We start from the raw sequence: 12,604 nt of genomic DNA, 5'->3' as shown, positions 1-12,604 counted from the left end.
TGTGCCCGAAGTTGATAAAGGCCGGTAATTTCGACCGAACGTGTCGTTTTCCGGGTTGAACGCCCCTGAGGACCGATTTTAGGAGGTTGAGAGGGATAGCCATCGCTTTCGAGTCGAAATTAAAACACTCCACCCCCTCGAAGGGTCTTTCCAAATCCCCGCGGTGGTCCCTTCCAGGGCAAATTATGCCCCGAGGCCAGCTGCCGTTATGGAACTAATGGAAGGGCCACCTTAAAAGTTCCTTTGTACTTCCCTTTTAACTACCGGCTCCTACTTCCGTTCGCTCGGTTGCGGCAAAATAGAAGGGCTGGCGTGAGGAAAAGGAATGAGAGAAAAGGCATCACTCATACTCTAGCAAGGGATTATTCCAATCAAATGAGAATTTTACCCCATCATTCAGTATCTGAGTAGCTATTTGGAATTCAACGGGATATTTTGTAATGAGGAGTGCTTCAAGAGGCATATGGAATCTCATAAAGGATTAAGACAGCGATAGTAAAAATGCAAGCAGCCATCTTATTCTAAGGATGACCAGCATTTCACATTCACCCTCATTTTTACTGTGCACTGCTCAATACTCAATTCAATACTAAGGATAAGGTCTGACGCATTACCATCCTTACCTGTTGAAAGCATACGTTACCTGTATTAAATACACCACAATCGTATAACCGTGGCGATTTCTCGGAAAGAAATATGACTGTTTATAAGATTATTTTTCCTATTTTCCATGCATATTTTTCTTCAAGATGGAAAAAGAAACATCGAGAATAAATGCAAATGGAAGAATGAAGATTTATTCCAGCCCTGCAGGAACCCAAACATCTGATAGTCACCCTATTAAATTGAAAAAAAATATACGTTTCAGAATAGCATAAACCCTTTAATTGTTACCGCATGGTTTGATTAGTGGGTCATTCAAACTACTTACCATTTTTCTCAATTATAGAGTTATATTCAGAAACGCATGTTGGCACACAAGAAAATATATTCTAAAAGAATATTCACGTTTAAAATGTCCACGAGACCATATTCGGAATCTCGATTCACTTCCTTTTTCCACGAATGATTGCACTCAAAGCAAACTTTAATAAAAAGGACAAAGGAAACTAAACCACGTTCATGTCACAGTATTTGAGGCGATCATGAGAAAAGTAGCGCATGCTAACTACTCCTCCTTCAAATGATAATAAAATGAAAGATACACCATGGAGTCGGACCTCATGTCAGGCCTTCAAACTGTGGCTAGCACCATAGGATAACGTGGTCATAAAACAGTTGATACCCTTTGAGACCTAGTGCTGGCGGAGAATGTTGCAGATAAAATAGACAAATAAGGCGAGAAAATTGGAGGAGCACCGAAGAATAGTAGTAGGAAGTGAACTGTGGATCAATAGATATTCAATAGAACATAGGCCATGTCATGCAGTGATTACGTGAGAATATTTGAAAATCATGATCGAGAGGAAATATAGAACGAGAGTACGGCCATAGAGGAGATGACGGCTTGGGAGAAAAGGGTACAAGGACAAGGAAACCAGGGAACTAAAGGACCTTGAGGCTTGTGAAAGGGAAACCATATTGGGAACAGAAAGTATACCAATATATACTAGGGTGGGAGATGCATGAATGCACTAACGCAATGCATATTTGAGAGCCCTATCGGATACTCTGCTCAGCTTAGCACTTCCCTTCACGTCGCCCTCTCTCTCACCACCCTTTTGCGAGGCACAATCGAACATTTTACGGTCAGAGGAGCGGTATTCCCGCCGCATTCGTCTCGAAGGAGCGCGGACAGCAGGCACAAAGGAGAAAGGGATCAGGAAGGACCCTGGATTCTGTGAATCGCTCCTTCGAATTCGATTCGCCTTCATCCCCAATACCTCTCTCTCCTCTCTCCCTTCTCCTCCAACTGTCTCTCGCTTAGTTTCCTCCATTCTCCTCAGACAAGGAGATCTCTTCTGAGACCTGGCCATCAAAGGAGCGAATCCGGGAGGATGGAGGGAATATGTTAAGTAGAAAATGCGTCTCATCCAATCCACAACTTAAGGCTCCTCGCATTGTTTATATTTTCACTAAACACCAATTTTCCACTGCATCGACTAATAATATGATTCGGTAGTTTAGTTTTCATATTCAAATAAATATCAAAGACTTTTAATTCATTGCCGGCGTTAAGTTTCAATACTTAATCAAAAAATTACTTTCTCTTCGAGGGTTTTTCAAACGAATAAGTTCATGATAATAAATACTGCGTATTTTAATATTCAATATTTTAACAGAGAAAATTTCAAATTTTGATAACATGTTGGAAACAAGTGGTATTGTTCTCATATTTATGATTTTAATAAAAGTTCGAGGCAACATAATGAGAATGACGTTATCACAGGTCAGCAGTGAAACTGCTCAGAACCAACGAAATGGTCATGGCCGAAGTTGATGGAAACTCGAAGATCAGAGCTCGATCTCCGTTTCCTCAATCTTTTACTATGAAAAATCAATTTTAGATTTTAATCGAAACCAATTTTTCCATCACTAACCACAAGACACTAAAATAGGTGTGTGGTGGTAGGACACCAGCTATTAACAAACATTAACAAATTATATCGGGAATGCGAAGTTAACCCTAGCATTTATTTCAGTCCTTAATTATCCTGAAGGTAAACGAAATACCATACATACATACCGTTTGGCAAAATATCACTCTTAATTTATTGTTTCTGTCGGACCTGTAAATAAAACGCAGTTCTAATGCGAGGGTCGTTCAATAAGTCTTGAGAAAAAGGTATAAAAACAAATTAAATTGGATGAATTTTTTTGTATTTTCAGTTATAGTCTTCTTTCAGCCATATAAAATATTTAATCATTTTCCCAAGCATTTTAAGCCGTCTGAGAAGTATAATGTCGAGATCTCCTCAAAATTGGCATTGGTTTGGGTGCTCATCTCCTCCTTAGACCTAAACCTATGTCCGCATACCCATTTATTCAAGCTGTGAAATTATAAAAATTGATCGATGGTCAAATCTGGTGAATAGGTGCAGTGAATTTTGTAATAATTGAAAGTTTAATCCTGTAGTTTTGGCGATTGACTCTTGATTGAGGTGTGCAACCGTGCATTTTCTTGTTGAACGAAGAAAGTTTTCTGTATCAAATGAGGGCGCTTTCCTTAATTTCTACCTTCAACCTGCCCAGTAACGATGCACATTACTCACCTTTTATCGTTTTTCCCTTCTCCAAATAATCGATGGTTATGATTCCGCATAAATTCCAAAATATCGTTTCCATGACTTGAATGGTTTATTTCAACACCTTCGCCTGCTCTGGACCTTGTTCATCATCAAAATTCCATTATTTACCTGTTATTTTTACTCTTTAGTGTAGTGATGAATCCATAATTCATCAAAAGTAATTCATTGATGCGGAAAATCTCCAGGATTACGAAGTGAAACGCAAAAACAGCCTTTGAGTTGACCACAAGATTGCTTTTATTCTCCTATACGAGAAAATGCGGCAGTAATCTTGACGAAATTTTTTTCACACCCAAATTTTCGTGCAAAATTTAAAAAATTGTGCTCAGCGGTATGCCCGTGGCCTTAGGTACCTTTATCGCGCAATTTGATTTATCAAGCACTTAAAACCGAATCGTGGATTTTGTCAATCATTTTGGGGGGTAGATACTTACACACAGCGTCCGAAACAATGTTCTCTTTTTATGAACGGCCTTTTTTAAATTCATATTCACAATTGTAATTACTTTGAAACACAGGAGCAGATCTTTCATAAGCTTCATTGAAGTTAGCTTTAATATATTTCGGTGTTAACCCTTTCAAAAGCAAGTTTCTCATCACCGCACAAAACTCTATTCTACCCATTTTTGTAAACATATGAAAGTCGTTCACTACAATCGGCAACAACAAGGAAACTATTGGATGGAAACAACTGGAACTTAAACAGCTGACTTGTCACGAGTGCTTCTTTCTGGTCAACATTAATTTTTGATACCATGAGGGCAATGTCTTGGAGATTCTAAGGACTTATTTAACGACCCTCGTATTTATGCTTACCGTTTGCCCATGAGGAATATCTATTTTGAATTGTCCGAGCAGTCTAAACCTTGCGCGAAACTCCTCGAAATGGCATTAGGTATTAAAATCCAGGTCTGTGCGACAAATAATTTTTTGCTGACAAAAGCTATTTTAAGAAAAATTTTATCATATATTAAGAAAAATTTCATCATGAAGCCAAGTAAAGCTGAAGTGTAAGAGGTTTAAGTTGTACAGTTGGTTACTACCATAGAGTAAGTATATTCTTATATATTCTTATATACTTACTCTATGGTACTACAATTGTATTCCAAGTCCAAACAATGCAATAAGTCAGTGACTGGAGCAGAAGCCGATACGACAAGCACATGGATACTCACCCACGACGTTCATCACTTTGGCCACCATCTCGGTGTGGAAGGAGGGGGCGTCAGCGGACACCTCGCACCGATACCGTCCCGACATGCTCAGCTGCACGTCCGTCAGCACCACCTGGTGCGCTCCAGATGCACTCACCTGGAGGGATGGAAATGGGAGGTGTTTGAGGAAGAAACAAGCCGATGAAACTAACTAAGAGGGGATCAAGCCGGCTTACATCACTAAATACATAAAACAATACACAAATGTGTCAAGATGCCGTGCATTTTTCATCGACGCAACATAAAACGCCTGTTAGCAACACGGATCCTTTTGGCAACAGAGATTGAATGAAAATTTTTACTCGAACATTAATTATAAATGAAATTTTATAGATTGCTAACATGCCCAAATTCAATAAATTTTATTTTATTTTGCCCTTACAATAAGATTGTTGAGTCAGGCCCTTAATTTCAATGTACCTTAAAAAGATAGCCAAGGCCAATAAGGCCAATATATAACAATATTTGAGCCAAGGAGGCTTGGAAAATTCATCATGTAATCGAGTTACCTCTGCAATTCTCATGCATTGTAAATTATTTCTTCAAGAGAGGAATTCCTATTTTTCTGTAAGTTATTTTTACAGGGACGAGTCAACACGTGGAATGATTCGCCCGAAACTGTGCTCACGATCCAACTGAAATTGGCTCTAAATAACCAATATAAACTCATGTTTACCGCAAATAAAGAAATTTCGGATAATAGGCCTTAATCAAATTGGAGAAGAAAGCAAATATTATGGCATCCTAAAAGACATAGTAAATAAAAAATAAAAAAATTGGCGTTTGAAGCCCTTGCTACATCGTATTTTTTTATCATTACTGATATATAGGAACTGTGTCATAGCCATATTTGGCGTTGTTGATTTAAAACTACACAGACAATCACTCATGTACATTAAATGATACTCACTAGTTGTCCTGGATGAGGATGATAATTAATATATTCAAACTAGTATATTTATGGTTTTAGTACAGAAACAGAACAAAATTAATTACATTCCTATCTCATGCAATCACAATTCATGCAACATTCGACTCAATTATTTTATTTGAAATTTAAATTCCAAATTTATTTAAAACTAAATGATGGTATTCGCATATATATCAGGATTTAAAACGTTGGAATGGCTGCCAAAAATTCCCATAGAGATCTCCATTAAAACGGAAGAGTTGATAAATTGCGCTGAATAATGAAAACAGAATACCATTATGTATCCATTAAATTTTCCCATCTATGCCAGCAAAAAATGTGATATTAAATTCACAAGAAAGATTCTAAACAGTAATTAATTAAATGGTTACGACAAAAAATAACGATCCAAAAAACAATAAAAATATAAAACATCCATATAAATCCATGTAAAAATATAATTCCCCAAAATAAAAGTCATTGATTTAATTTTTAAACAATAGTGTAAAATGGATGCGATCTAATCAGCCGGGCAGAGAATCAGGACCTAAGGGTGGTCCTCTCAGGGATACAACTCACCGGGGCCAGGATCCAGGAGCTTAACTGATACGCCCACGCGCCCGGGGAGGGGAGTGGAAGGGAAGGAAAAAAGGAAAGAGGCGCGCCGTCGCGATAGGAGCCCTCCGGGGTAGGGATAGGGATGGAAGGAATGGATGGGGAATACCCTCGCCGCTATGGAAGCGACCAGGGCCCACCACAAGAGGAACCATGATTTAATGTTTCTACAAAAAGGATATGAGGAAGAAAATTTCTCATTTCCCGTAGATAATTAATCTGCTGGGCAAGAGTATGAGAGTGCAGGGCGAGCCCATCTGGGATACAACGCGCCGGGGCCAGGAACCAAGCCCGTGGCTTGTACGCCCAAACACCCGGGGAGGGGGAGGAGAGGAAGGGAAAAGGAAAGAGGCGCCGCCGCGATAGGAGCCAATGGGAAAGGATAGGAGCGGAAGGAACGGGACGGGGAAAAACACCTCAACGCTACAGAAGCGAAGAGGGCCCTACTATGATCGAAAGAGGCAAAGCCATTACTATTCTAACGACCGTCTAGGATCATTTTATGAGGAAGAATGATCCAACGATCAGATCGTTACATAATCAGCTGGGTAGGTGGAACGAAACCCTTAGGACGGGCTCGCGGGGTACACTCCTGGGGCAGGGACTGTAAGCGTTAGCTTTTCTCCTCTACCACCAGAAGGGGAAGGACGGGAAGGATCAAGGAAAGGACGCGCCGCCGCGATGAGAGCCCAACGACACCTCCAGGGGAAGGACGGGGGAGGAAGGGAGGGGACGAGGAATCCTGCACTGTCACAAGGCGGGCAGGTCCTACCATCAGCGAAACCATACATACGCAATTATTATTCTACTAATTCTAGTAGATTTTCCTATGAGGAAGAAAAATCTATCGATCGAATCGGTTGATAATCAGCTGGGCAGTGAAATTAATTATTGCAACTAGGTAAAAGAAACAATAATTCGAAATAAGCTGCGAGATAAGCGGGTTCACTCGTCCTATAAGCAGCCGTGGACAAAAAGGAACGGTGACCCGGCAAGGCAATAGTCTTTCTTTGGCTAAGGAGGTCCATTTAAAGTTAACCGAAACCTGGGAATAAGTCATGTCGCTGGGAACAGCGGGCCGCCAAAAATTATCCTTACCTACACCAGGGGGAGTAAACAGCAGCTCTTCTTCATGTGAATGAAGGTGGAGACCCCAGTGGTCGACACAGTGACACTCATATCACTGCAGCATATCAGTGCTAACATTTGCTTCAACAGCTGAAGTAGTGCGATTTGAAAGACAAGGGGAAACCACCACATCATTATTATCCAGAAGAGTCACTGTTACTTCACCCATTTTTTTCAAAGAATGAACCTTGCTGTACCACTGTCTGTAAAAAAAAAGGAAGACACCCGAGTTTGAGGAGGTCTATCGTCCAAAAGAGGCAATAAATTTCAATACAACAAAAAACAAACCAAAGAGAATTTATTTCTACGTGGGATCATTTATTTTTTTTTATCTGTGCCATTTTATTTCCTGTAATTAACTTTTTCTCAAAAAGTACCCGTTTTTCACGTGTAAAATCCAGTCGGCTAACTTTGAGCGCTATGTATTCCCGTAGTTTCTTTCCAATAACTTGGAATTTTGACAAAGGAAAGCCAGATCTATTTTTGACAATTTGCAGAAAACAACTGTTTCTATCACGAAAAATACTTTTAGGTGGCTTGAGGGGTAGTACGTAGATGTGGATGAAAGAGCAGTATCAAATGGGCGGATAGTATGAGTAATGCGAAAGTTCTATCAAGAGTGGGAGGAAGGACTTCAGGACTTTTGAAAAGCTTTTAGGTTGAGGACGGGAGAGTTGGGGCAGATAGGCCTCATCATAAGACGTCATGTTCCAATGAAAATTATGGTGGAAGGGCAGGTGGAAAGGAAAAAGGCAAGGCAGACCATGATTAACATATATCGAGTAGGCAATAAAGGAGTTAAAGCAGAAGAATTATACAAGCGTTACAACATGAGCTGATTCCAGAGTTAAGAGTATGGCTAACTTAAACCAATTTTACTAATGCTGAATGACTGTTGATGATGAGTAAAATGCCACCATGCCACTAGGACCCTTCGCTTCTGATACATGAAGCACTCATAAATTAATCTGATTACAAAAATAGTTCTATTTATCATGTTTTTTTCTAATTAGAAAGCATTGGTGCAAGTACTCTAATTTTCTTTGAATACACGAATGAAAACTAAATACTCTTGTGAATACTTGAAATTGTTAGATGGATCACTGAGTGAACTCAAGGAATATCTTTTTAAAAGGTGTATCGCCTATAGCTGTCGTTGGTGAATTCATTTTAGGTATTCACGGTAGTATGCCAGTGATTGCAGCGGCATCCGTTTTCGTATGCATTGCAATCAAGCATGGTCAAAATGACTGTCATTCAAGTAACTATGCAAGTAATCCATTCATATAACCACTTACAAGTTTTATCAAATGGTGGTAAATCAATGCTAGTGCGATGCACTGCTGACTGGATAGAAGTACTTACGTCCACGTTGACGCCTGGCAATGGAAACACCTTGGTGGGCGGCAGCTCCTTCGGAACGTATCGGAAGAACTCCTTCTTGCCCTGGTACCACTTCACCGTGTACAAGCTTTCGCCCTCAAGGTCAAAGGAGCATCTGAGGGCAACTGTGTCCCCCAGGGACACGGCAGCCGGAACATCTACGTCCACGTCCTTGAGGCAGTCACCGCCCCCTGTTTTAATGAAAAAATATAGTTTTCAGTGTTCGGCTAATACATTTTAAAAGAATAAATAAAAATTCATATGATCACTGGAAAAAAGAGAATAATATGCGATCAAATAAAATCCAAGAGTATCATTTAGGTGAAAATTTAAAGGGCCGTCCGCTTTAAAGAATAGCAGAAATAAGTGGTGCAGACAAAAGTCTCCTCACTGAATCAAACACAATAGGTCACGAGCCTTAGGTTTAGCACGGAGGGGTCTCCGCTGGTCTCGGCTGCGTCCATTCATCAGGGAAATGCTTATTATGATCCACCCCATAAATGCACCATTCATTTCATAAAATTCAGCAATGCAGAAGTTTCAGCTGCACATGTGAAGCTGGGCCGAGAACAATAGTTTAGGTTCGTGGAAGTTTATTCGGGAACTCCACCGGGTCAGGTTCTCCAACTCCTTCTCGGCCGACTTTTCGATGTACGAGTTGTCGATCAACATCAGGGCATGTTGAATCTTGAAAATAGTCCTTATATACGGATGACGGCGGTACCAACCGTGGAAGGAGTGAAGTAATTGGTCGAGAAATTCCCGCCTTTTTTCCCGATAGTTTAGGTGTTGAAAGCTCATTAAATTTCGCCGTGAGGGTAATGTAATCATTTTATTCATTCATTTCATTTATTACTATCACCCTAGTTCATATTATTATCACCACAATAGTTTCTGATAAAATATTTTCTTCAATCTAGTCCTTCACAACACAATTCAAGCCGCAGCAAGATTCAAGCTATCTTATATCTTAATTTATCTTATGTATGTTTGTGTGAATGTGCCGTGCACTGGCAGACAGAAACAACTAAAAACCTTTAATTAGATATGGTTACTTTTTTCTGTAATTCCTATCATAATTATTATATCATAAAATTCCAATCACAAACATCCAATGGCAAAAGCCAATTTAACACGTATCTGTTCTGAGGCATCTTAAATTACGCTGCTCATATGTTCTCAAGAATAAGATGGAATGCTCTTAGAACAACGGCTAAGTATTCAATGGAACAAAGAGCCGCTTATGTAAAAATTGTCGGCGGCTTTAAGTCTTAATCTTAATCATCTCGAGTTTCTCTTGAATATTTTCCTTACCTCATAAGATATGCCTGAAATGTTAACTTTTCAACAACGTGTTTCAAGCCGAAGAGGCCCAACTGAGTTCCTTAGGACTTTTTTCATTAAACGAACGAATCTAATCAGCTAACCGAGCAACGAAATTAAAAGAACAGCCAAGACACGCATTAAAAGAATAAAAAATTCTCAAAACATCCCAAAAAGTGGTGAAATATTGAGTATATTTACACAGAACTTGAGATATTAATGAACGTTAAATTTTTTCACCCAGAATGATTGGGGAAGGGGGTTTGGAAGGAAGAGATTTACTCGTGGGTTGAAACTAAATATGTATGTATGTACATACGTGACAAAGGAAATAGAAAGTGCGATCGGGGAGGGGGGGGGGTGAATGAAATTGAAAATGAAAGTCGGCTTCAGTTGAGGGAGCGACAGAGATCAAAAAGGCAAAGACATTTCAGAAAGTGCCAAAGACTTCCTTCCATCGCAATTTTGGCCTTCTTAAGTAAAATGCCTCGTGGATGAGGGTAGGAGCGAGGTCAAGACGAGATGGAAAGAAATAAAGAGTGAACGAAGAAGAGAAAGAAAGAAAAGTTTCAAAAAGGTCTCCCTTTTTTAGCGAAAGCTTTCGCATTCGCGAGAATGAAAAGGTGGAGAGGGGTGGGTAGGGATGGAGAGAATTAAATCTTTTGAGGACGTCTTCAGCGACACGTGGGGAAGGAGTTTTTTTGGACTAAAGGAAGCGGGGTCTGATAGCGAAAGGCCAAAACGAGGGTGTGGAGAAGGTAAAGAATCGGGCGGCGATGGGGGTGGGTAGGATGGTGTAGGGGGGATGAAAATGGAGGGGGTGGAAATGCCGAGGGTAGGTTGAAAAATAGAGCTGAAAGGTGGAATGGAGGGGGAAGAAGAAAGTGAGGGAAACTTCTTGTTGGAAGAGGTCTCATAAAAGTTTCTGAGTCGAGCTCTCGAGTCGCAAGGGGTGTTTTAAAAATGTCGGCGAGGAACTGTGGCAAAGGGAAGATGAGGGATTGGGAGGGTGAAACGGAAAGCCGCAGAGAGGTGTGTTGAAGTCAGGAGAGCGGCGATTCATAAGCGACCTTAAAAACCATGTGATGCTGTAACTTACTCTTTCGGGTTCCAGGGAATGAGAAATAAATCCAAAGCCATTATATTGTTTCGATGAATTCAACTTGGATTACTTCCACTCAGCGACATGGGAATGACATTGCCCTGTATCGGTTCCACGTGTGCGCGCAACAGTTTGACTCTACGAAGTAACATAGTGTTCGATGTAAAATTCGTACAGATGGCCATCTTGGAATTGAAAATGCCATTCGCCCTTTACTTCGCTGACTCACATCCTGTGAGTGCCAAAAATGAGGCTAAACTGCCACCAAAAGACTAACGATAAGTTGTCAACCAAATACTAGACTGACAAGTTTCTTCATGCTTTGAGAAAAGCCCTCTGGTATACCATAGAATTCCCATCGTTGCGTAAACGCAACATTATTTACAACAACCATATTTATACCAGTTACGACGAAATTTTGTGACAAAAATAAACATGATGAATAAAGAAACTTAGAAATAAGAGGAAACATTACCTCAAGTGAGATGGCTCAACCAAACTTTGTGAAACATCATTTACAATGTGCAGTACTTCATCGCTTCGTAATAGGCAAATTTCGAAGTAATATAAAAATTATTATTTTAATGAAAATTTTCACAGAAATAACTGAATAAGAACAAAAAATAAAGGTCAGAAAACCTAAGAAATAATTAACCCGAAGCAGAGGTTTTTTTTTAATATTTACGATTCAATAATGCTGCGTATACGAAACGCTGGGGATGAATGGGTTAAAGTCCCTTTGCATCAAATTAATGAACTATTCAGCTTTATACGTAGACACCCCTAATATATATATGCACCCCGCGGATCATTTTAAATTAAGAATTATTATTGCGCAATAACTAGGCAGGCTTATGTTATATCCTATCTCTATCCCATGGTGTACGCTGATGGCCTATATAGTGGGGAATGTATTCGGGCGGCGCAGAGTGTCTGCTGAAGAGGTCGTGAAGGCAGACTGAGGAAGATGGAGGAAGAAATTGACGGGAGGTCAGGGAATGAAAAGATACGAGTTAAAAGGAAAAGTCTTGAGTGTCGGAGGCGGAAAAAGTGAGGGTCCAAAGGGCTAGGGAAGATCAAGACGTAAGATTCGGCGTTTGCACGAGTGAGTGTTGGGCATGGCGTGGCCTTGCCCCCTCTGGGGTGCAAGCGGGGCCAAGTGCGGCCCCTGGAACCATTTTTCTCATTTTGCGTGAAGGCGACTTGCGAGGGAAACCAGTTTTGCGGCTCTCGGGAACTTAATTGACTGGTCCCCGAGGATGCTTTAGGGTCGAGGATTGAGATCTTCGAGGAGAATGAGGCCCTCGTAGCAACATTGTCAGAGTGGAGATTTCCGAGTGTGCCTCTCATTTCCCGGTGGGATTGTCCCTTACATCTTGAGGACCGACTGCAGCTTAGGAAGGCTAAATTGATCATTCCTCATCACCCACACATTATTTAAGATGCATGGATTTTGTGCACACTGAACCATTGAGATAGTTAAGCGCAGTTTAAAGAAGCCATCAATCAGTTCGAATTCGGCTAAGTAAATCCTTTGATTAAAATAAATTAGGTTACTCTATAAGAGAAGAAAGGCAATGCGAATTTCAATACACACGTTCACACATTTAAACACAAAAGACAGTCTCAACAATAAATATAATAGATCAACAGGAGCAAAAGGAAATATATCTAATCGATA

General features: G+C 40.2%; 1 protein-coding gene across 1 annotated transcript in view; it reads right to left on the bottom strand.

The window, feature by feature from the left end:
• The window catches only part of LOC124173952, a 346,527-nt gene extending 335,419 nt beyond the window's left edge, over positions 1–11,108 (bottom strand). Inside the window, exons 1-3 of the mRNA XM_046553116.1 lie at positions 11,099–11,108; positions 8,481–8,689; positions 4,424–4,559 (exon numbers count right to left, since the gene is read on the bottom strand). Of these exons, the coding sequence (XP_046409072.1) occupies positions 4,424–4,559; positions 8,481–8,689; positions 11,099–11,108 (355 nt within the window). The remainder of the gene's footprint in view (positions 1–4,423; positions 4,560–8,480; positions 8,690–11,098) is intronic.
• Between the last annotated feature and the right edge of the window lie 1,496 nt (positions 11,109–12,604).

Source organism: Ischnura elegans, chromosome 2 (assembly GCF_921293095.1).
Source record: "Ischnura elegans chromosome 2, ioIscEleg1.1, whole genome shotgun sequence".
Classification (NCBI taxonomy): Eukaryota; Metazoa; Arthropoda; class Insecta; order Odonata; family Coenagrionidae; genus Ischnura; species Ischnura elegans.
Note: the sequence above shows the minus strand (reverse complement) of the source record. Positions and strands in the feature narration are given on the sequence as shown.